At 37.3% G+C, this 25,721-nt stretch overlaps 1 protein-coding gene across 7 annotated transcripts in view; it reads left to right on the top strand.

Annotated features, from left to right (window-relative positions):
• SSBP2 (single stranded DNA binding protein 2) overlaps positions 1-25,721 on the top strand; it is a 136,474-nt gene that overhangs the window by 91,933 nt on the left and 18,820 nt on the right. For 4 of the 7 annotated variants that reach the window (XM_027635198.1, XM_027635194.1, XM_027635197.1 and 1 more), the window contains 8 exons: positions 13,199-13,258; positions 14,519-14,585; positions 14,751-14,821; positions 16,851-16,918; positions 21,151-21,199; positions 22,266-22,301; positions 24,170-24,224; positions 25,645-25,715. In XM_027635198.1, the coding sequence (XP_027490999.1) occupies positions 13,199-13,258; positions 14,519-14,585; positions 14,751-14,821; positions 16,851-16,918; positions 21,151-21,199; positions 22,266-22,301; positions 24,170-24,224; positions 25,645-25,715 (477 nt within the window). Of the gene's footprint in view, positions 1-13,198; positions 13,259-14,518; positions 14,586-14,750; positions 14,822-16,826; positions 16,919-21,150; positions 21,200-22,265; positions 22,302-24,169; positions 24,225-25,644; positions 25,716-25,721 lie in introns of all 7 variants that reach the window. The other 3 variants (XM_027635196.1, XM_027635192.1, XM_027635191.1) reach the window with 1 other exon arrangement.

Genomic DNA, 25,721 nt, shown 5'->3' with positions numbered 1-25,721 from the left:
AATAATTTCTTATGATAATATACATGACATTACATGGAAGTTTTAAAGTGAGAACATTGTTGGTTGTGTTCAGCTCTGTGCTAAGCCACAGGCCAGATCTCTGAGGTCTTAGGCTTCAGTGGGAATTAAGCCTGGGCAATCTCCTTACATGTTGAAGATCCCAACCCCAGTGCCCAAAAAAACAAGTCCAGGATTTATACCATGTGTTGCTTCTATTGCGTTTAGTGAAACTAAACACCTGGTGAGCATTTTGGACACTGACAGTGCAGGATATTATGATGGAAAAAATGGCATCTTTTAATGCAAGGCCAACCTGATACTTGTAATCTGAGTCTGGACTGTTCCCAAGTTGAGGTTGTGTCTCCTCTTCACCAAAACTCGCTTGGTTTTCTCTATATTAGCAAACTAAGGCATGATTTTTGATACATGAATGAAAAGATATGTGCAAATGAAGTGGAAAATATCTGACTGCTGCCAGTCACAAAATCCTCTGGAGTTGGCAGAACTGATTAATTAATTTATTTCTACTTTTTCTGCCTTGAGCAGCTGGTTAGGTAGATTTTTTTTACACACAGTTTTATCTTAATTTTTAGATTGTATCAATACTTCACTTTTTTCTTTCTTTCTTTTTTTTTACTTCAGTCACCCACTCCAGTTGTGATGTCAAAGGAATTAACTTTTTTTCTGTTATTGTCTGGGGTGACATTTAAGAGGGGGAAAGGGCACCAATAGGACAAGTATGTGAAGTGCAGAGGAGAGAGTAACTATTTTAAAGGTTTTACAGAAGGAGGATGTGGGCGTTTTGTTTTTAGAAGCGTGAAAAGACTTCCAGCCACTCTAGATCTTTTAAAGATGTAAGAAAGACACGATGACAGAAAGTGTGGGTAAAATTTCCTTGTCTACCAGTACCTGGCTTGAGTCTTACTTGAAGCTACAACATCAGCCAGCTCTTTTTGCAAGGCCTGGGATTGAAAATTAACATTTTTTTTCAAAATATTATTAATTTTTGCTGCAGTCATCTGCTTAAGAATACATGTAGGTTTGCAAATCCAAGTGCAGGTTAGATAGTGGGTGCATTGATATGGTTGGGAGCAATCCCACCAAGGGGAGCTGAGCCAAAATCCAATCATTTACATTCCAGTGTGGTGGAAACTGTAAGGTATGTGTAAAGCTGATGAGCGCAGACAGCCCCTGACAAGGTGTGGTGGTGTTGGAGTGAGTGCTGTCAGGCAGCAGTTTAATACCAGATTGTGAAACTCTCAGTGGGAGCCAAGTCTCACCAAGGTCAATTCATCTGACAAGAAAATGTATTGACAGATAGATACAGCTCTGCCTGTGAAACCTGAAAATTGGGGAACATCATCTGCTGCCCTGAAACATAGGTGAAATCACAAACAAGGGAGAGAAACTCATTATGAAAACTTCCTACTGCCTTCGTAGGTACTGTTTTCCTTGTACACCTTTAATTAGACAGTGCGTTTCTCTGTCCTCTCCTGCAGTTTCTCTGGTCCCATCTGGTCCTGAGAGGAACCAAACCACAGAAAACATCTTCATCTACCTTGTTCTGAGTACTGACAAACTCCAGTCCTCTTTCACCAAGAGTTTGCAGTTCAGACCTGCAGCTTCCTATTGGGTGATGAAGGCAAACAATTTTGTTCTTCAGGAGAGGGAAGATTACAGGGAGAGTGGAGAGTGGTGCTTATGTCTATATTTAGTTCTCTGAGACTTGGCAATACAAAAGCATTGTAGCACTTCAACTTCTTTTAACGTAAAATTTATCTAGAAGGTCATCCTGGAACTATAAGGATACCTTCTGTTGCTTTCATGAGCTGTTTGGATTGGCCTAAGCTGAGGCTGTTGACAGCCACTGCTTTCCAGCTCTTCTTGGAGAGCTCAGATGATATAGAGTAATTTCTTTTCTCTTGGTTTTGCACTGAAACTGTGTTTCAGGTGGGTGTAGACCACTCATGGTGATGTAACCAAACTGGAAGTCATGGCTGCTGCAATGGATTCTTATCAGACAGGTCAGGGGAACATGGAAGTCCAGGCAGGGACTGTGCTGCAAAGGATCATTACTGAGATTCCCTTAAGGCTGGCTCTGCTGACCATTAACACAATTTTTGAGAACTTTGTTTTTAAAAAAAAAAAAAAATCTTATTTTTTACAGAAGAAAATACATATATTTTTATTTTATAAAATAATACAGTATGTTAGTGTAGCAGACGGAGGTAGCTAAATAAGGGAGAATTATGGTTTCTCAGATAGTATGTGGTAAAACTCTGCTTTCTAAAATGAGGTTTTCTTGCATATTTAGACCACTAGCACTGAAGTTAATTAGCAACCTCTGGCATTTCATGCCTGGCCCACAGAGGTGGAGTTTCTGAAGCCATCAGCTGAATTTTTCTTGTGTCTCAATGTACCTGCTGTACTTTTATACTTCAGTTCAGGTGATGGATGACGGTCAATACAGTGCTGACAGTCTGAAACAATGATACAGTGAAGGGAAGGTGGTGGAGTTATGCAGTGCTATTTTCAACTAAATGACTTCTTTAGTTGAAGACTAAAGACTTTTTTAGTCTAAAAAAAAGAGAATTGTTTACAGTGTCAGAAGTGAAATTTGAGAAGTCAAGAAAACAGGTTTATAAGGAGTTAGGATGTGCCTCAATTTCCTCCTCCTGTGTTGGGCTTTAATGTAATTTTAAATGTCATAGGTATGTATTTTTTGTCCTCATCTTCTTTTAGTCTGTACAATAGTGAGACTCTGGAAATAAACAGGTGTGATACAATAACTGAGCCTGCTCTTGGTTCATTAGCAGCAAAACTTGAGTGTTCGGAACTACAGGAGCAGTGAAGGCATTAGTTCTGCTGTACAACACTCTGAAACTCCAAATAGGAGAGCCCAAACAGTTACTTGGGCAATAGAAGTCGTAAAAATATATTCGATTGCATAAGATGATTTTACATATCTATGAAATGCTCATCTAACTCCAGCCTGAGTCTGGAAATCATTTTACCAGTTTTCCCTTAGACCACTTCCTGTTTATGGAACTCAGGTGTGAGGAAGGCACTTCGCTACTTTGTTAGTAAAATAAATAATTTGGGACATTTTCTGTGTCAGTTTTTAGACATTTTTTAGTCTGTGTCATTTGTAAGTTTCTTCATATGTCCAGCCACAGAGATCAACATGACCTGGTCTGTGTCCCTCTCTTTGGAGCCTGATCCTGACAGAGAGCAGCTGAAAAACTGAATAAAATTGTAATAAATAATTACCGTTGGGTCTGGGTGTTAGTGGACGCATAAATTGTCATCAGCCAGAGCTTTACACAAGGCTCTTAAAAACTCATTTGCAGTGAGGTAAATTCTTCCACCTGTGATCAGAGAGGATTAGGTCATAGAGTTTAAAGACTCTCAGATTTTCACATCCAGTCCTGCAGGTGCAAGCTGCCGCTCTTCAGCAGTTTCCATGGATATTTCCATCCATCCCTTAATTGATCTTTCAAAGTCAGCAAAAAAGCTTGAGAAAAGTTACATTTGGATTTTTTTCACAATATAATATATATATATATGGTTATTATATATACAAAAATAAATAAAAATAGTAAGCAAATAAACAGAGGCCAGAGGGAAGTTACAGGGGGTGTGTTTACTGAAGTATTTTGAATTTTTAAAAGGAATGGAAAGTATTGCTTTCTCAGGATTTTATTTGCCTTTTAGTTAATTTTCCAGTTTTAGCACAACTAAATGCTGAGTTTAAAATAGAGTAGCATAGGATGGTTTGAAAGGGACCTTAAAGACCATAGGGGGAAGCATTTATAAATTGACAGTTCACTTATATAATTTGATAATTTTGTTGAAAGTTAAGTTTACCACTGTCTGTACCTTTCCACATACTTTTTCTTTTAAACTCATTAATTTTTAAGCAAATCTGTTAAAATTTATTCTAGTTGAGTTTACCCACTAAGTGTTCCATGGTGCCTGTGTTTTCTAAAGGGATTTTCAAGTTTGCCTCATTCACCAATTTAAGATCATCAGATAAACTTGGAATGTCATGGAAAAGAAGTGTCGACACCATGTTTGAAATACAAATGTTACATATTCCTCTTATATAAAGGGGAAAAAAAACCCCAAAACAGACCAAACCCAGCCCTCTAAATTACTGTGAGCCTGTCTTGCCATCTAGTGGCAGCTGTTCATGCTTGTTTTAGCTCAATCCATGTTATTCTAAAGTATTATTTTTAGCCTTGTTTGTCATAGTAGAGCTGACCTAATGCTTCAGAAGAGCATCATTACAGTGAGGCACATGAGCAGAAAGGACTCTTCCATTTATCTTTCTGCCTAGCATTACTATTCATATAAATATATAAATAAATATATAAATATATGTATAAAAAGAAATATATGTAAAGTTAAACATTTAGATAGTGGTAATAAACAAAGTCAGTGAATTAAAAAATCAGTAACATGTTCCTCTTGTATTTTGAAACAGAAATAGTGAACTACTTACCTGTGTAAAGGAGATACGTTTCTAAGCTGTCATGTAAGGCTGTAAAACATCTCTGTGATGTTCTGCTTAGTTCACACTTAACACTGACAATATTTACAGTGAAGTCATGGCATAATACACTTTTAAACAATAGAGCTGCTGTTACAGATTCAGTAAATGCAGCATTTGATGAAAACAGTTGCAGTAGGGAAGATGGGGAGGGAGGAATCCTCCAGCATCCCTTTAAAGCCGTTTTGGAGTGAATTGTCCACTAAAGTGGTTGTTTGTGCAAGGGGTGAGGATTCCTGGTTCCAAATGTTTCAAAACATTTCATTTATTTTAACTCTCTTTGAGCTGTTCCAACTCTTGTCTTCCTTTTAACACTCATGAAGTTTCCTGGTTTTCCAGGAGTTTCTCTGTATTTTGTCTCCCACTTTCAAGCAGAAACACCTCATTATCCTCAGATCCTGCTCCATCACTCACCTTTGAGTGCTGACCTTCACGTTTTCCCAATTTTTCTAGCATTGCCTATACCTTTTTTCTTTTAAAGCTAAAATCCTTGCAAACAAACTGGGATGCAATCGCAGAATTAGCTGGATTTGGCACATGTCCACACCCAGCCTCAATTCCAGTGGAGCAAACAGGGCAGTTGCAGGTGAAGGAGTGAAAAGTTTAAGAATTTTGAGCAGAGCAGGCACAGTGAAGTCCCAAAAGCTTGAAAGCATCCTGGATATTGTGAAAATACTGTTACAAAAGAATGAAATGTCACCAAAGCTACAAACACAGCCTGTGGGCAAAGATAGCAGCTTTGGTAGGCCTTGAAAAGCTGTGAAAATAGAGTTTAAAGGGGATTTTTTCTCCCCAGGTTTATATTATTAATGCAGGTAAGAAGAATTTTATTGTATTTTTTGGAATCTCCGTTGTTTGTAAATGCATTCACCCCAATGTATCAGACTGGGAATACCCAAGTGCATAATAATATTGGTATGCCTAATTTTTGCAGAATTCAGATCTGTGCATTTTGTCCTCACTAGTATCATGCTGCATTTTAAAGTATTCAGTTTTTAATCTTAAGACTTCTTAGACTATGTGAGAGGGTATTATCATTTGGCAAGACTTTTTTGTCTTTTTTTGTGTATATGTGATTCCTTTCCTCTAAAATACAAGGAGGAAAGTCATCTTTAAAGAGAGAAAGATACCCAACATCTGCTGGCTTCGATAATCCTTCCCTGCAGTTGTGGTAATGGTTTTACTGCTCATAACTGTTGGAACAAATTAAAACTGCTCAGCTTGAGCAGCTAAACCAGCTGTGAGCCCCCCACCTCCCCTTCCAGGGGAAGAGGGCACAAGTCACCTTCCCAGGAGATCTGTTCTCAGCTTTATAATTTCATCCTGAAAATTGAAATTCTTTGTAAGATAAACCTTAGAAATCTAAGGGTAGTGACCATACAACAAAATTAGTGTTATATTTGCTGCTGAAGTGGTGCTGGAGAGAGCAGAGGAAGGGTTGTTAGTTGTAAGTGATGCTCCTCTCTGCTGAGGTTGTGTCATGGTTTGAGATAGCCCCAAAATCCTAATTCCCTAGCTCCATCCCCCCTCCCACATCTCAACCCAATGTGAGATGGGTTTTTCCAGACAAAACACAACCAGACTCAGAATGGGGGAAAGGGAATATATTACAATGACTGTACAAATAAATACTATAACACATTATACACACAATCACAACTATCTCTACCATAACATATAGTATTTACAATGGATCAGATCTCTTCTCCCCTCCAAATAAAAGTCCAGGAGGGAAAGAAGGACAGATCCCTTCCAGTCTCTGAACAGCAGGAGTATCTTCCAAGGCAGCAGGTTTCTCCTCATCTCATGCATGCAGCAGCTGTGGTTGGCTTTCTGCCAGCACTCACGAGGGAGGTATCCAGGCTCCCTCGGCCCCTTGACGCAGGCAAAGGGGTCTTCCTCCATGGACTACGTCACCCCAGACAAAGGTCATTCCACCACGGTCATATCACGAGCACAGGGGCTTCGTGACGGTCTGGTATCTCCAGGAGATTCAAGCTCCTTGCAGGGCCTCTGTGCCCTGCCTCAGGCTGCCACCTTGGCAGCAGTGCGAGGGGGGAGCCAAGGTCACCCCCTCTACATTCCTCTCCGTCCTGGTCCAGCTTCCCAGGACGCTCTGAGCTTCTCCGCTCTTCTCTCTCTCTCTCTCTCTCTCTCTCTGGTGCTGCATGTCCAAAACTGCTCTCCAAAATAGGAGTCCATCTCCCTCCTTTCCAAGAGGCGTCTCAAAGGAGTTTTGGGGGGTCTGGTATAGTTCTTACCCCCAGAACTCTGTAGCTCTGCTGCTAGCTTCTGCTGCTTCTCCGGTTCAGTTCTTATCTGTCCTGGCTCTTAGCCAGAGTCTCTGGATGCTGCGTCTGCTGCTACTCCTGCCCACGATGGAGAGAAAAACATCTCCCAGCATAACTACAGACACTTAGTCCAGTCTAAGACTGTTCCAAGTCTCAGCAGTCCCCCCAGCTGGGGGCTGGGAGGTCCCAGAGGCCCCGAGGGGCTCCGGGCCCCTTTCCTCATGGCTCTACAACATGGCCACCTCACCTACTACCCAAACTACAACTCCTCTCTTCCATTTGCTTGTGGCATGTTTACATTTCTGCAGGAGTGCCCATTGGACAGGACTTCAAAACATCCAGGGGTTTCCACTCCTTGGGGTCTACCACTTTTCTTAGCCTCTGGGGGAAAACAAGATCCAAACCACTACAGGTTGGTTCATGTTCATAATCTCGCTTTTTGCAGGAGCCACAAGTGCTTAGGTTGGAAGCCAAAAGGGATGGCAGTGCTTTGGAATGTTGTATTTATTAAATGTAAAAGCAGGAGTAACAGACCTCAGCTTGTCATTGTCAAAGCTACTCCAAAAGATCAGTCATGTATCACAATCAGGTTCACTAAATTTAAGGAAATGCTTTCTCAAGGTCAAGTGGTCTGTCTGTGTGTTGTCTAAAGGGGTTTTTTATTTTTTATTTTTAAATGTGATACATCCTGGATGTTTTGGTGTGGCAAGTTTGAAATACTGTGTTTTCTGTAGTATTTGCATTTATTAAAAATTAAAATAAAAATATTAGCCTGGTTTAAGGTACATGTAGATAATAACCCTTCTAAAATTTGCATTTCTTTCAAAAATGCGTAAAAGTCTCATGTGCAGAACTTGGCCACTTTGTCTCTCAGTTACTAAATCTTGAGCATGAGATAATGATGTTTCCCATAAAGTGAGACAGGTATAATTACAGTGCAATTCCTAACAGTCATCAATTCCTAAAGATCATCTAAGAGCACACCTGGCTTTAGGTGTATTTCTTTTAAGTAAGGTTTTGTTTCTTCATTTGTCTGCACCTAAGAAGGTATACATTGCAATATTCTCCCATATGGTGGAATAACTCTTGCATTTTTTTACAAGGGATAAATCATGGAATTTGTTTGAAATGCTGGCATTGCTGTAACTTGGAATTTGAGGTGTGGAAAGACAAATGTCTCTGGAAGGCTATTCAGTTTAGGAAAAAATTGTTAATTTTACTCTATACTGTGAATTAAATTAGACCTCTTACCTCTTGCTGTTTATAGGTTGTCATTCTGACTTGGAAAACTATAAATATGGGAATGAATTTTCTAAGGGATCTTTTTCTGAAGGACAGAAAAGAACTTGCTCATGGTAGTAGGTATGGTCATCAGGAAAGGCCAACATAGACAGAAGTCCCATCAGAGTGCTGAGAAAACACAATTTTACGGAAAATAGATAAAGTAAAAACAACTAGTTTGGTTTGCACTGGTAGATTGCAAGATGTGTAGTATATAACCCAAATTTCACTGCTGAAATACTTCAGTAAAATACAAACCAAAGCCCTCTAACACTGTGGTTGCCACTGGGGGACCAGAGCAGGACAAGAAGGGTACTGTAATTAGCAGGGTAATTAACAGTAAAATGCAGTTGAATAGGAAAACAATTTTTAGTTCAGAATTAGTGATGGCCTGTCCCAGCCTCACAGAGGGTAAGTTACATGTTTGCACTGATCTGATCTCAGAATGTGTCATTTAGGGAGCTAATTGAGTTTAGTCCTGGTTAGAATTAAAAATGGGTTAATGAAGATTGTCATTAAAACTGTGGTGACTGTTCCTGCTGATGGAGATTCCACAAAAAAAAAAACATAGTGAAAACTAAATAAATGAAAAGTACATGAACTGTGAGGTAACTTGAATAAATTCAATTCACACTTATTTTATGGTTCTCCGCTGGTCCTTTTCAGGAGTTCAAACTCTCATTCCTCTGAGAGAGGTTTAAATATCCATTTCAGAATGGAAGTAGTAGTTGTAAAGCACCTATAAAACATTTTCTAAAATATAGGTCTCTTAAGGAGTTACATCACAATGTTGTCTACTCTAATAAGAAAACGAAACAAAAATATCCAGCAGTCTTATTTTTTAGCATTTGGATGGAAAAGAGGAGAAGGAGGAGAAATAATAATAATAATAATACTGTAGTACCAAACCTTTTAACCAGGAATAGAATTTGAAAAAAAAAAGATGAAGGGTAATTGTATTTTCACGGACAGAATGTGTAACTAAGCAATTCATTTTTAACAGGGAAAGGAGAACAAAGATTTTTGACTTGTTTCACTTGTTAAAATTTAGAACCTTAACTGAAAAAAGGAAGAGATTGGGTCATTTTCAGAATTCCCATATGGGATATAACCCCGTCTCTGGCAGCTTCAGCCCTCTTCCAATATCTGCTCTTCAAGTAGCTGCACAATTAATTTAAACTTATTTATTGTACTGTGAGCAAATGAAGCCTGTGTTACGTTTTAAGCATCTAGTGATAAGTAGTGTTTAGTGTTTGTGCTGCTGGTGGTGACTGAATTACACAAACTAATTAATACCATTTCATACCAAGTGCTAAAGCCCTGTCTCACCCTGTGTTTTTTAATTTGTGTGTGTTGTTCCCCTGAGAGATGTTTTTCATTTTAAAAGCATCATCCATCTCTCAGGGTTTGTGTTGAAACATGTAATCTGAGAAGATAGATCTCAATTTGATAATGCAGGTTAAAAAAAATGAAAAAATATATTTACAGTCAATTCAGTCTCAATAGGAATTTAAATATTCAAGATTATTTATTTAGCTATGGATTATGGTAAATTTTGCAAGTTTACGTGAGTCAAAATATGATTGATAAAGGTAAACCAGAGGCCAAAAAAAAAGATAAAGATGTCAATGCAAAAAACCCTCACCTATGTCTAGAAGGAAGTAAATTGTAATTCCAGCTTCTGGAAGGGAAGTAAATTTAAAATAAAAATAGATTTATTGAAATCTGCTATGCTTAGTAGAACATCATCTTTTAAATCCTTTGTTCCACCACTATTAGGTAAAGATGAAAACTAAACCAAACCATATTTTATAGCTGCCTGAACAACTAAAAGAGAGTAAGAATTGCACAAGTGGCAGAGAAACATCCCAGCTTCTGTGCCTTTATGACATCAGCTTCCTGCTGGATATTTTTTTGTGAAATCACATTTTCTGCAACCCACACATGAGCAGTGAGACCACTGTGCTGCAACATTGATTCTTCAGACTTCCATACTCAGAAACTTGATTTCTGTTCATCCCCTTGTGTAGTGAACTAAGAAAAATAGAATTTTACAACACTTTCACATTGTGTATGCACACACAACTCACAAAATTGCATTAAATACACAGATATGAGATACCCTTTACTGTCCCTGTACACAGTCAATTGTTCTTTAGCAGAAAGATAACAAAAAAGTGCTACAGCTTCTTGCACATCATTCGTGTTCTTGAATCTGTCCTCTTTTAAAGTATTTTTAACAATTTAACATTGCAGGATGCTGTAAATAAGAGCAAGGCAATTACTAAAGTTAACACTTCACATCTTGATTTTATTTTGTGTAGTCTCATTTTAGTATTTTTTTTAGTATTCTATTATTTTCTCCTTTTAGGTTTTTGGGTTTTTCTTTTTTTCACTCTAGGTTGATAAATACAAATATTCTGTGGCAATAACACAAAAGGTTTTTCTTTCTGGCCTCATTTTCATCCAGTTAAGTAGAAGCTCCTGCTTTCTTTGGTCTTAGTTGCCTGATGGCAGACTTCAAGATACTTTTTGTGGTGCCAAATTACTGAATTCCATACCTGCAGGCAAGAATTATGATATACTGGTGTCAGTAGGTGTGGTGTTGGTATCTTCATCTCATCTGTGACAGATATGGCATATCTTAGATATTTTGTTTTATTCATATTATTTTTGGTTTTTTCCATTGTTTGGGGTTTGTTTGGTATTTGGTTTAGGCTTTTTTCCTATTTTTCAGCTTGGTTTGGGTTATTTTTGTTTTGCTTTGGGTTTTTTTTTTGTTTGATTGGTTTTGGTTTAGAGGGTTTTGGGGCGAATGGTTGATGTTTTGTGTTTGGGTCACGGGTGTTTTGTGTTTGGGTCCAAGTCTTCAGCATGTACAGAATTAATTTTTATCATCAGAAACAAGTGCTGGGAGACCAGTTCAAAGTCTGTGGCCACTGGTTTTGGTTTAGTACCAGGATTTTTGACCCACTGAGTTTTGGGGTGTTTGTGCTGCAAGAGAAGGGGAAGACAGAGTTCCCAAGAAGTCACTGATAGAGGGATTCCTGCCATAAGAAATGTAAAGCCTCCCTAGACCATGGTAATGTCACCAGCTCCTAACAAAGAATTAGTAGAAAACTTAGTAAAACTAATTCAGAGTCTAAATGTCAGGTGCTCTTATCAATGACAAAGGATGGAGTGAAAAAACATGTGTCACAAACTTTCTGCTGCTTCGTGTCTTCCAGAATCCTGGTGCTTAATAATGTGTTCTTGGAGACTTTAAAAAATGTTCCCACTGTAGGGAAAAGCTTTAATATTTAACATATTTTCTTTAAAATGTTGGACAGAATGTCTTTGTTGTCTTGATACATCTTGTTAGAATCTTTTTGTGGACAACCACGACATTGGTGATGGAGAGGAAGAAGTTTAGTACAAATGACAAAAATAAGAATATTTAAGTTTTTAGCAGTAAAATTTTTGGGGTACGTTAAACCATAGGGACTATTCGAAATCTATTAGTCATTGATGGTAATTGTACCTGGATTCTCTTGTTTAAAGATCAGAAGAAGATTTAAACCCTTCCACAAGCATGTTTAAGAAGAATAGACAGATAAATGAATATTTACAGTATATAAACCTTCATGTAAGCTTGGAAGGATCAGAATTTTTGCAAATCACAGACTATTACATAATATTCGTAGTGTGGTTCTATTCTACACAGCTGAGTTGAGAGACACTTCTGATTTCCCCTTTATGAGCTGTAAATAAAGATGAGTTTTGTTGCTGGATGAGGCAGTCCAAACCCAAGGTCCTCACTGGAGTGGCTGTGCTTGCTTGACCTTTGTGGAAATTGTTGAAATTCTGATTTCCTCACACTTTTACTGTTTTACAAGGGCCTGGCCACATGCACAGTCCTTTTCTCTTTCTTTTTTTCTTATCAGAGATTCTCCCCATCAGAAGGTGCCCAAAGAAGTCTCCCTCTTCTACAGCACATCAAATGCCTTTTTATTAGCTTTTCAGAATTGTTATTGAACTTTCTTCTCCAGTTTGTAAACCCTCTCTGCTTCAAATTGCTTTCTACTACTTACTTTATGTGCGTGTTTATGTAGTTTACACTATTTCAGCTTTCATCTGATTCCAGGATGTGAAAGGTTTCATTTATTTATGCAAGATAATAGGAAAAATTCCAGCAGTAATTATTGGTGAAGTGATAGTATTTTCTCTGCTTTGCTATTGCTGGACTTTATAAGTGTGTGCTCACAGTTAAATAACTTTTAGCTCTATATTTTCTCCTGGAGCTACAGGTACCCTGCCTGCCAAAGCCATCCTCTTCATCATCTTTTCATTCAGATGTTTTTGCCTTTCTCCTGTAGATTTCACATTTACCACTAATCTTTGTAGATTTCTGGATTATTGTCTAATAGAGATGTTAGATGTGTTTGCTGGCAGTACTGTTTGTTTATCATGGGCTGTGAGGAAGTTCAGGAGTAGCCAAGAGGCTTTAGAACCTCATGGGATGGTACAGCAGATTTGGGTATAAATTTGGGGTTGAGAGAGGAGTGTGAGCATGGAGGGATAGGAGGAGTGCAGCACTGAATTTATATGGCTGATGAAACCACCAAAATTCTAAATATTTACAACAAAAACTTGGAGTCTGTGTCCTCACAGGTTAAATTTTGTAGTTTACTCTATTATGAAAAAATGCATGAAAAATATTACTGAATTATTATGCTGTTCTTTACCTCTGGAGTCTCCCAAGAACACTTTTCTATTCCAGGGTTCCCGTTTTCCCCCCTTCATCAGTATAGATGTCTGATTATATGATCTGAATGGTCTATTATTCTTCTTTGTAATGCATTAAGTTATTTATATTCTGCACACACAACTGCTGTAACAAAGTTTTAAGCAATATACCTTGGTATTAGTATTGGCTAAGAATTTTAAAATTTATTTAATTCTGCTAAACATTATGGGACAATATCCTGAATACTCTATTTAGGGTGGATGCTCTAGCTGTGAGTGTGACAATGACCCAGTGTGGTATATACAAGTGAAGTGGAATTATTTAGCAGTATTTCTTTTTTTTCCACAGCCTTTCATGTCCCCTCGGTACCCTGGAGGTCCAAGGCCACCTTTAAGAATACCCAATCAGGTAAGAATTTATCACTCCAGAGTGAGTGTTTGCTGTTTTACTTAATTCTGTGTAAAGTGCATCAGTCTCTCTACATACAAATTATGTTTACTTCACAGTAAATATGGAGGCTATTGGTGAAAAACAGATACCGTGAAGTGCTGTGTGGCTCTTACAGACACTTTATAAAAGTGTTGAATTCCCAGTTTACCCTCTTCTCTATCAAAGGATGCATCTGCCAGCGAGACAGGGGTATAATGAGCTGCTTTTGGTCAGCAGGGACCTTCATTGTCCCATCTGTGAAAAGATGGTTCTGGAAGTGGAAAGCATTTGTGTTTTTAAGTTCTCCATAGTGTTTCCAGGGCTGCCTTTCTTATTCTCACACTATACCCCAGTCTCATTTGTGGCTATTTTTTGTATCCATGTGACACAGTGTCAACAAATTTGTCTCTAGTTTTGGCACAATATCACCAGAAAGGATGAAATTTAAATAGTATCTTAGCAAAGGTATTTGAGCTCCTTATCCAAGTATTTGGGTTCCACACACTCTGTGTTGCTGGGCACTGCAGATCCTGGCAGGCGGGAGCTGGACGTGCTGAGTGGAAGCGCTGCCAACCTGCAGATTTAGTTTCAGGAGTGTTGTTTTGTCTGCACACTGTGATATTTTCAGTTCAGAGCTGGAACATAATCACATAATGTCAGTGAATTACAGGTCTGGCTTCATTCACGTTATGCCATGTTCATGAATTGCTACTTTTAGCACCACTGCCATGACTCGGGTTACAGTGTGGATGGGCAGTGTGTGGAAGCAATGAACTATTATAGTGCAGCTTTAAGGCTCAGATGAGGTGGTAGTTTGATCCTGGTCTAGTGGGACATGCCCCTGCCCATGGCAGGGATTTGGAATGAGATCAGCTTTAAGGTTCCTTCCAACCCAAACCACTCTGTGATTCTGTGATTTACTCATTCTGTGATTTACATTTGTACTGAAAATTTGGTGCTGTTTTGGAATGCTAAATAGCACCCAGTGGATCAGCCACAAAGATCCATTAATAAAAACGTTTTTCTACTTGGCCAAACTTCAGTTAAGATCCTGTGAAAATGAGCCTTAACCCTAGTTCAGCAAACCCAAAGGGTAGATTAACAAGTGGGGACATTAAAGCACATTACTCTTGGCTCAGAAGAAAAAGCCAGGAATTAAAAAATAAAATATATGTGTTATGTCTTTAAGATAAATTTCTAAGCATTAAGCGCTTTTCCCGGTTGTTTCCCTTCCTTCAGGCCCTGGGAGGTGTCCCTGGAAGTCAACCACTCCTGCCCAGCGGGATGGACCCCACACGACAGCAGGGTGAGTTCAGCCACTCCAAATTACTGCCCTCACAAACTTGTATATCTCCCTGTATTTCAAACTCTACTGCACCTCTTAAAGCTTTTTTTTTTTAATTAGAAAGGATCAGTTTGCTAAAAGTTGCCTATGTATTGTGTAATTTTTAATGTGATGTGACTATTGCAGGGCATCCAAACATGGGAGGGCCGATGCAGAGGATGACTCCTCCGAGGGGAATGGTGCCATTAGGACCACAGGTACCTTCTACAGATGGGTTATTCTTACTTAACAGGCCTGTACATATATTCCTCTGACTTTCTATAACTTGAAGGTGCCCAGGATTTGTTTTCACAATCCTCTTCTGAAATAAACTTCCAGTTTTAAAAAAAAAAAATTAGCTCTGAATTGCAGCTGTGCAAAATCCAGAAGGAAAAATCTGTCATTTTTGTTAAGATTTGGAATTAAATGGGAAATCCCTTCACTTGCTTATTTCAGAAAAATCTGTGCTGTCATCAAAGACTGACATTGGTAAGGGGGACCAAGGGTGGAGTAGGTGTTTCCTCATCCTGCTCATGGATAATTATGCTGATTAGGAGGAAAAATACTTCTAACTTAGGGAAACTCTTTGTACCAAAAATACCCCTGGAAATTTTGTGAAGTTTTTCTTTCATCTACTCTTGATCTAAATTTTTGGTGAGTGCTGGAGAGATTTTAATGTAAAACAAGGTCCTCCTGTTGCCATTTCTTGCCCTTGTCCATCATGAGCAGATCTGTGGCTCTGTTTCAGCAGTGGACCAAGGCAGGAAAGAAACAGCTCTGGTGCACACCTGAAACACAAATCTAAAATATTATTCTGCGTTTTGTCAGCACTCTCATTGAGGGAATGTGTTGGTGGTGTTTCATATTGGTGTGCCAGTGTTTTGTTTCACAGTGTGCTTGTGCCCACACTTCGCATTTTCACTTCCCATTTCAGATAATCTCTCTTGTGGCTTCTTGTTTGGATAACAGCTGCATTTTTAATGATTAAATAGCTTTGCCTTTCCAGTTCTGTCCATAACTGTCTCTACAATTTTGGGTTTTCTTGGTACAAACCAGTTGTGCAGTTCCATACATCGGCTGTGTGACCAACAAAACATTATTAAATACATTTCTCAATTTTTTCTGTAGCACTGAAATACATTTACCATTTTTGGAGGTAGAAGGAGAAGCTTTGCTGTGCTGCCATGTGAGATTGAACTGATCCTTTATGCAGCACCATTAGTCACACAGCAGGCAAATTTCATGCCATTTTTTTTATGAGGATAATTTTCCCATTTTTACTGTCGCTTAAAATCCAGTGGTTTTGTAAGTTTCTCCTTTCTTGTGCCGAACATCCTCTTAAAAGGTAACCGACACAAAGCTTAAGTTCACAAATTATTCTATAAATGGGAGTGCTCTTATTTTAGGACAAACTAGTAAATTTGTTTAGCAGTTGCAGTAACTACAGTTAAAAGTTGGACTGTGAGGTGGGACAGACTCGTATCCCACTGAATAAAACCAGGCATAATTTACCTTTTTGTTTAAGTGGTAGAGTTCAACTTCTGTCACGATATCAGGGCATAAACTCAGGCTTTATTGGCAATTCATTTATTAGCATTGCTATGACATTAAGTATCATATGAAATACTCTTAATATTGGTTATCATAGAGCGGGGCTAGTGGAAGGTGTCCCTGCCCAGGGGATTGAAACTGGGTGGTCTTTAAGGTCCCTTCCAATGCAAACCCTTCTGGGATTCTATGATTTATTAGAATGGAATAATTGGAAGAGAGATGTAATGGTTATGCTGTATGTTATTAAAGTTATATGATATGGTGTACTTTTATACAAGCATAACAAAATCTAATTTAACAGAATACAGATTGACTTCCATGATATAGAAACCTCAGACAAGATTTTGGATTTTCAACTCCCTTGGTTTAAAAGTTGAATTCATTATAAAACTTTCTTTGCTGGCCATCAAGTTGTCCTCAACATGTGTAAATAATTCCTCCTGGAACAACTTTAACTATTATTAGCCTATTTCTGTCATTTGTAAACCTTCCTCCATGGGGTTAACAATATCGGTTTTTTAAGTCAGCAGTCAGGGAACTGGCCTGTGCAGGCAGCACTGGCCTGTGCAGGCAGCACTGGCCTGTGCAGGCAGCAGTTCCATGGGGACATCATTAACCTGCTGTCCTTTCTTTTCCCCTCCTCTTTGATTTTGTTTTTTTGTTTCGTGGTAGTCTGACCCTTGGTTGTCATTGCAGAACTATGGAGGTGCCATGAGACCCCCACTCAACGCTTTAAGTGGCCCAGGGATGCCTGGGATGAACATGTAAGCATAATAATAACTCTTACACTATCTAGAAAATGTCATTATTTCGCTGTAGAAGTATCATTTGCAATAGATCAGACAAGGATAACGTGCTTTGATAACTAATAAATGAAATTTTAAGAACTGGACTTACAGTCTCTCACAGGAAGCTTTGATGTCCCAACAAGTCTGTACAAACACTCAGTTTCTTTTACAGATCAAACTTCAAATATTGGGAATATTTTGTCAGTATAATCACTGAAGAACGCTACAACTATGGTTCTTCTCTGCAAAATAAATCAGTACTTAATTTTAACAAAATAGCCATTGTCTAGAACTACTTAAAAAATACATTTGAAAGAAGAAGGGGTGATGATTCTTTCTCAATTTCTGTTTTTATTTCCATAACTACATTAATTTCCCCTCTAAACAGAAGAGCTTTATAGATATGAGTATATTTTTTTCGGTTTTTCTGTGTTGTTCTGGAGCTGGATCATCATCTGGTAAAAATTTAAATAACAGAATTCAGTTAAGCTGTACTGATTTATTCCAGGCATTGGTTTAGCCATGGGACTGTCTTATGCCTTTTGTAACTGAAGACAACCCCCTTTCTAATTGTGTAGAAATACTTCAGATGTAAAATAAGGAAAACACAGTGATCTGCTTTTTATCATTATATCATAGACACCCATTTTTTCCTCTTGTTTTTATAGAAAACATAAATAAAAAATAGTAATTTTCATTTCAAGTAGACCTATCAACTTGAGAAAGTAAAAGAGGCATTGAGATTGATAATAGCATTAAAAAAGAATAAATCTAATCCACCATATTCTTAATTTATTCTGGTTTCTAGACATGCCTTTAGTTCTTGAAGTAAAATCTGAAGTTGTGTGTTACTCCTATCATAGACATTACATATGGGACTCAGGTAATTCTAGGAGCCTTCTCAAGGGTAGGCATTTATGCTTTTAAATTAAATTGATGTAAAACAGATATTTAGATATTTGAAATTCAGTGTGAGTGTAGAATAAGCACTACAGAGGATTTCCTCAGCAGAAGTCTGAATTATAAGAGAAGAAAATTAACTTCCCAAAATAAAATGCCGTAGAAGTAAAACTGAGGATAGATAAGATATTTTGAAGGTATTTGTCCACATAAATGAGAGTTTACACAGGAAAAATAAGAAAAGAGGTTTCTGGATGACAAGAAGAATTCCTGGCCTACCAGAAAGAGAGAAGATGGATGGAAATGCTAATGTTGCAGCATTTAATAAGCACATTCCATCAAACAGTGGAGTTGCTGTGATCTGGTTTTCTTTAAATTGTATTTTCGGGACACCAGGGTTTTTCAGATTTCAGTTAACACTGAAATTTCAGTGAAGACTCGTTGTCTGGTCAGTTCCAGCATTCAGGATTAGAGTTCATCAAGGATGGCCCACGGGCAGTGGCAGTGGATGGACGCGGCTGTACTAAATGTGTTCTCTGTTTTATCCCTTACAATTTATCTAATGCTTAGTGCAGGAAACAACAGTGTGAGTCATTTAGGGAAATTAAATTTCCAGGAAACAGGAAAACTGCACATAAGGGCTGTTGCCTTTTAGTAACCTACAGTTGTCTTTACATACCTGTGTATTTTCTTTACATGCCAATTTTTCACTCTTCTTTTAATGTTTTTGGACTTTTGGCAGTGTAATCCAAAAATGTATGCCTGCAGAAAAAGCTGCCATTTAAAAATCCAGCCTTTTCTTCTTGGAAGGCTCAAAAGGAAGCTGCTTTGGTCAAGAGCAGACCATCTGCCAAATATAATTGTACATTTTTCTGGGTGAAAAAGTGTCCTTTGCTGTTGAAAATGGCAGCCTGGGGGCTCATAGACAGCATTTCAGTTCATGTCTCCACTAGTGCAGCACTCCTAAGTAATTTCTTCCTCTGTCATCAGTAATACTGTCAGATTTCTGTTTGAAACAGAAAAACCCATGTTTTTCTGCAGAATAACTTTATTTTATCTTTAAGTTTTTAAGCTAAGATTTGGTGTAGCTGTTTTTAGAGAAATGTCATGTCTTTGTGGGGGAAAAAAGCGCCATTTTATGGAACAAAGAGGCAGATTTCAGGGAGCAGTGTTACGTTTCACTGGTGCTTTCCTTGTGTGACCTGCAGTGCTGTCTCAAGCGCTAAGAATATCTCTGTCATGCCTAAAAAAAAAAAAGTGTGATTTTGTCTTTTAACTTCAATTCACAAACTTGTATCTGGATGTTTAATTTCCTGATGAAATAGATTTGCCCCTTGGGAAACTAAATTTCAGATTTTTATTTTTCTAAGCACCAGGATTGACAAGACAGGACAACTAAGCTGAAATTGGTCATAGTGGTAAATACTTCATTAATTATTTTGGAATTGGTACATTTATAATAATGTTTTATGACTCTGCTTCCAAAATAAACATTTACTGAAGGGCAAAAGACCTGCTTGCATTGGATTGAAAAAAACTGCAGGTTGGGTTTTTTTCACGTGTGTTTTGTAAGCATCTGGCTCCACAAAATCCATATGGCTTTACAGCAGAATCTACTGCAGGGATTTTTGTATCTATTCTGAGACCTGGCCAATAAATTCGAAAATTCCAATGGCTTTTTAGATAAAAGGTGAGTTTCCTGGTCTAGGGGTAAATTCCTAAATTTGTCTGAGTTACTTAATTGGCACAGAAACAAGTGCAGGGTTTTGAGGTGAAAACAGACTTTTAAGTGTTGTTACAAATATTCCTGATTTCTTTCTCTGAGAGGATCCAATAAACCAAATAAATGTAGGAAAAAGAACAATAGGGGGGAATTAAAGAACAGTAATATTTCACCATCTCATGTTAGCATTGGAGAAATTGCTGAGTATTTGACATGAGAAGTATTTCCTCCCAATTAATAAGGCAGAAAAGACCCTCACCAACGTTCCTGATTTCCAACATTCCAACAATAATACCAGTGGAAATAAATCAGGTTTCAGTTGATTTTTTTTCTTTTGAGCTAATTCCTTTATAGTTTCATCAACAGTGTAATAAAAAAAAAATACAGTTAAGTATTAAATCCCTCAGGCAACATAGGCACTTAATAGTTTTTACTTTTGGAAGACCTAAAAAAGGGATAGGAAACTGTATGAACTCATTATTCAGGTGTGATTTTTTTTCTCTCTGTTTAATTCACTCCCCCCCTGCCTGGTGAGCTGTGGTGGTTAATGTTGCTTTTCTACAGCTAATGAGGCCAAAATGCCATTTTAAATGTGGAAGTTTTGTCATCTCTTCTGTTGTCACGGCCTTCAAGAAGTGATTCTTTCTTGTTTATGAATAACGAGAAGCTCTTAATGCTCCCAGAAATAATTATGGTTACTGTGACTGTAAATATGGAGATTTTACCTCTTGTGTGGCTTTAGTTCTCTCAGGATTGTTGAGAGATGAAGCCTCACCCCCAGACTATTTTTCTGAGCTCAGCTGAGAGTGAGAAACTTATAAAAACAGCAAGAATTGTGAGAAAAACATTCTCAATCTGAAGAGTTTTCAGGTTTTAATAAAATTTATTATTGTTGTGGTGATTATTATCATTATTACTGGGTAATTTTTTTTTTGTTTTTACCATCATCATCATAATCTAGGGGTTATACCAACATATTTTTCATGGCCTGTTCTTTTATAAATTAGGTGTTCTCAAAACATGTCTCATGTAGCATAATTTTGTATTTTATTTTTATTTTATATTTATTTACATTTATTTACATTTAATGTAAATGTATATTTAATGTATATATTTATTTTTTAGTTTTACTTATTGCTATTTTTATGTATTTTATAATATATATGATATATAATAATGTAATTTTCTCTTTTATGTGGCATATTAATAGCGTAATTTCTGCTGGTGAAACCTTACTATATTGCAGTATTCTAGATCCATAATGAATTGCCTGCATCCTCAGTTCTTTAGGAAGGGGGCTTAATTATGTGAGCAAGATCACTTGTTTTATGACTGAAAGTTTATTTATTTTATTAATTTCACAGTAAATAAATTAATCAACTCACCAACTGGTTAAATAGCAGTGCAACAATGAGAATTTTGCTCTAGCATTTTAACTTGGTGTAGTCATGGTTTATAAACTCACTTTAGTTTGAAAAAAGCAACCTTCTTCCTTCCCTGGAGATAGATAATTTAGATTTTGTTCCCCAGAGGTGGTCAGACGATGGGGATGGTTCTGTGTCTCATCATTCATCTTCTGTTACAGGGGCCCTGGGGGTGGCAGACCATGGCCAAACCCAACCAATGCTAATTCTGTAAGTCAATATTAAACATATATTTGACATCTTGTATTTGGGGAATCCTTACATCAAGTCCAGCACTTCCATAGCATAAAGGTTATCCTGGGATCTCACATGAGCAGCAGTGCCTGGTATTTCTTCAGAAAACACAAAGTTTTCATTGTCATTCAGGGATCACACATCATTAGTTTAAAAATGTCCATTTTTGGCATTTGCATTTGGATAAGGTGGGTCTGGCTTTTCCTGCTATACAGTTCTTTCTGCTTTCTCAGTTTTGGTATTTTAATTCTAGTAATGACAATTGGGGAGAGGGAGAGCTGAAACTCTTCCTCAGTTTTCTTTTGCATGTAGGTACCTGATTAAAATGGATATTTTTCAACTGATAGTTGAAATATGTTCATTCTCTGAAATTAATTGAGTAGTCCAGTAATAGGTGTATTCGTAACAATCAGTGAATTGACAAGTTGTCTGTCAGATTTGTATTTGTCAGCACAGTTGCTTCTCCTGCATCAGCACTGGCTGGAGCTACTTTGGAGAGAATAATTGCAAAGGCTGTCATAAAGAAGAAAATCAGATTATTCATAGGATTTCTCCAGATATCCTCTTCAACAAACACCACACTTGAATTTGAAATGTAAACTGCCCTTGGGGAAAAAAAAAACCCCATAATGCAAAGAAGTAGAGGTGTCTTCTGAGTTGAAAAGTATGATAGTTTTCTTTCCTTTTATAGTTAAGATTTTAATCAAAATTATGTATCTGTAAGAACGTACAAATTCATTTCATGCTTGGATGGCTCTGAAGTCCTGTGGACTGAAATGCAAGTATGTGCTGCTGAAGCTTATAAACCTTATAAAGTATATTACCTTAATAATATTAAACCTTTTGATATTTTAATATTTTTATAATTAATATTTTAATAGTGCTGAAAATATGTTTATTTTGATGACAGAGTAATTTTTCCCATAATTTTAACCGTGTATTTTAATTACCCTAATTAAAAAAATAAGCATTAACCTGCAGCTGCAGGGACTCCCATGTTACTGCAGAGGAAATCAGTGTTTTGTCTCTGTTGATATTACAGATACCTTATTCTTCAGCATCTCCTGGGAACTACGTAGTAAGTACATTTGTGTGTGTTTGTTTGTTTGACATCACATTTTATTTGAGCAAAAAAACCCAGTCCAGATGTTGAGAGGAGCCCCCGTGTATTGGTTGGGAGCGGCACATCTGATCTGCAGCAAGGTGTTTTTTCAGCCATTCCTGGTACAGATGTGGGTGTTCTTCAGTAGGACCATTATCAGTCTGGTCAGAATTGCCCTCAGTGCTTTTTGACTCCACTAAACATTTTTATAACTAATACAAATGTATTGTCTTCAGTAATAATGGGCAAAAAAACTTCTCACCTTTCTGGGTAACACAGTGTTTTGTCTGAGCTTCTGAACTTCTCCAGGAAAAAAATATTTACATATAGCACTGTTTTTTGTCTCTGCCTCCAGAGATTAACTTTATTTATTGTTTTAGGCTCTTCATTGTTATAGTTATTGTTGTACTTGGATTATTTGTGTGTCTGATGAACTTTCTAAGGTAGATTGTGTGGACTGTTTTTATCACATGTATAGAACTAGTGTCACAGGGTAATAGGAGAGAATTACATATTTAAAAGCATTTTATTTTGTCCTTTATTTATGCAGTTAGCTGTGGAAAAGGTTATGATTCTCACAAGTGTCCACAAGTGCTGTGGTCCTCCTTTTGCCACATGTTTAGAAGAAACAGCCCAAATCTGCTGATCTCCAAACCAGTTCCTTTAACTCAGAACTTCACAAATTTCTTTCTGTGTGGAAGAGGTTTGTGGGTTTGCTCTCAGCATTAGTGACCAGTTATTGTTGGAGATTTTAAACGTATTTTGGGAATATTTGGCTTCATAGAAAGCAAGTGTTCGGGGATGAGGGAAGGCCAGAGAGCTCCTAAAAGAAGGCTTTTTGTGAGAGGATTTGTGATCTGGAACTACACACTTTTAGAACTTCATAGGAATAATCTATGTATAATATATTAATATATATGCACTTCTAGAAATATATTAGTATATATAACATATATAAATGCACAAATATAGAAAATATACAAATATAAATATACTCTCAACATGAAAATAGTTGATACCAGAAGGGTTTGTAAGAGAAGAAAATAAACAAACAATGAAAGTAAATGCAAATTTACAATTAGAGGCAAAAATTAATGAAGACAAGTAACTTTTCTGATAAATGGTCAGTTAGTGGTTTCTGCATCTCTTTATGTGATGTTGAAAAATACATAGAAAGAGAGACATTAAAAATCAAGTTAGTGAGATTTAGTGCACAGGTATATGGATAAAAAGTACATGGATAGTCTTTCATGCCTAGATATGGATAAAATATGGATATGTTTATATGGATAAAAAGTATATGGATAGATACCCTGTAAGCAGACAGGAACAACCAAACCCTTTTATTTGCTGCCACTGAAAAAAAAAAAATTCCTGTCTGAAATAGTATATCTACTGTTTTGAATTATAACAAAAGATAGAAAGTAATAGTCACGTGGCAATGGAAAAATAATGTATTACTAGCAATCTGACTGGTTTTTATTATGGAAAGTCAATATTTAACTTTTATTGACATAGACATTTTTGCCACAGTGGAAGTTGGTAGTTTTTCATGTTACTTAAAGATATTAGTGGCTCTGCAAACATAGGAAACAAAACGTTCTGGTTCTGTTCTTACTAAATGATTAGGATTATTAGAATAAAATTCCTAGAGAAATTCTGTAAGAATCCTAAAACTCCTGTTTAACAACCAGAGTGGTTTGTATTCTTAGTCCTGAACAGATTTGTGACCCAGAAATACCTGAAACTTTAAAAAAACAGGTGTTCCTTGATGGTTTTTTTATGTTTGGGAATTTTTTTTAATCTTTCATTTCATGCTAACTGACATTTTTTCCTGTCTCCAGGGTCCCCCAGGAGGTGGAGGGCCACCAGGAACACCCATCATGCCTAGTCCTGCAGGTACTGAAATGTACTTGGAAATTATAAAATCATAATGGATTTTAGGAAGCACACAAATTATATTTTTTAGTAAAGTGTCAAATAATAAATTATTTGATTTATATTTTCTGCATCAGGTTTTTCTTCCCCTACTTGCTGTCGTCTGCAGCACCGGAGGGCAGGGAACTTTCCTAGCTGACCATAAAAACTTACCGCACCATAATATTATTTTCATTAAATACAATTCCACAGATTTTTGTTTTTTTAAAAAAAGCAACCTAAGGTAAAGATGTTTTGAAAGTTCTGTTTTCCAAAGTGTGAAAACACTTAGGAATTGGCCACCCACAAATTTTGCCAAAGTGTTTACTCTCCCCTGAGACAAACAATTCAAGGATTCCCACAGCCCAGCCATGTGTATTTTTCATGAGCTAGCAGGACACGGGCAGAGCCAGGGATGTATCTTGGATAAAGAACTTTTTGCCTACCTTACTGAATATTAAAAATAACTTAAAATGCTGATTTTATAGGCTGAAAGCCTTTTGTGTCCCCCTTTTCTTTGGACAGCATGTTTGAATGTTCTAGTGATATATAGTGCTCTGTATATAACTCAGTTATTTATTTTAAATTAACACTTAGAGAGTCATTTGAGGAAGATGAAGCTGTAGACGAAAGCCTTGATTTAACTTCCCTGTGTACACAGAAATGCATTGGATGTGGAATGGCCTTGTGCAGGGTCTGGGTACAGAGTGCTGAGCTCTCTTTATTCTCTTTGCAGAAAAAAATGATTTTCCAGGGTTGCCAGTATTTTCTGTTAAATCATGCTGTACCTTTAGGGATGCATTTAGACTTTCTTTAGGTTTTCAACATTTGGGGGAGGGGGTTGAAGCATTGCACCATGCTATACCATGAAGACAAAGCCTCCCTCAAGAGTGGAGATTGTTGCACAGTGTCCCACTGAGGAGCTGGATATACCCAAAATCAAATAGACTGACAGGCATGAGAGTAAAAAACTTTCACTAACTCACAGTCTGTGTAAGGAAAAGTTGTTTTATCTTTTCTTCCAGATGGAAAACAAATTGCAGGAAGCACTGATCAGAAACAAACTCCTGTTTTATAGAGAATATTGAAGATGAGTGAAGTAATTTAGGACTCCAGGAAACAGCAATATGGAATTAAATAGTTACAGATACTTGGTGATTTATAAACCTTTTAACAGTCATGCATAAAAACCAGAGACCAGAGGTAGCTACTGAGGGACCATGGCAATTTTTTCTTTTCATAGCTCTGTTGTGTGGCAGCAATGGGTAGAAAGGCAATAAAATCTTCCATTATCTTGCCACTGTGTATCAGGGATCCAGGCACAGAAATGACAGGAAATGTATTAGGTGAGTAGTTTTATTGAAAAGTGTATATTAGCGCTTAAAATAATATCTTATTACAGATTCAACCAACTCTGGAGACAACATGTACACTTTAATGAATGCTGTACCTCCTGGACCCAACAGACCTAATGTAAAT

This window comes from Corapipo altera, unplaced genomic scaffold, assembly GCF_003945725.1.
Source record: "Corapipo altera isolate COAL_440 unplaced genomic scaffold, ASM394572v1 61411, whole genome shotgun sequence".
Classification (NCBI taxonomy): Eukaryota; Metazoa; Chordata; class Aves; order Passeriformes; family Pipridae; genus Corapipo; species Corapipo altera.
This window is presented reverse-complemented; position numbering and strand designations above follow the sequence as displayed.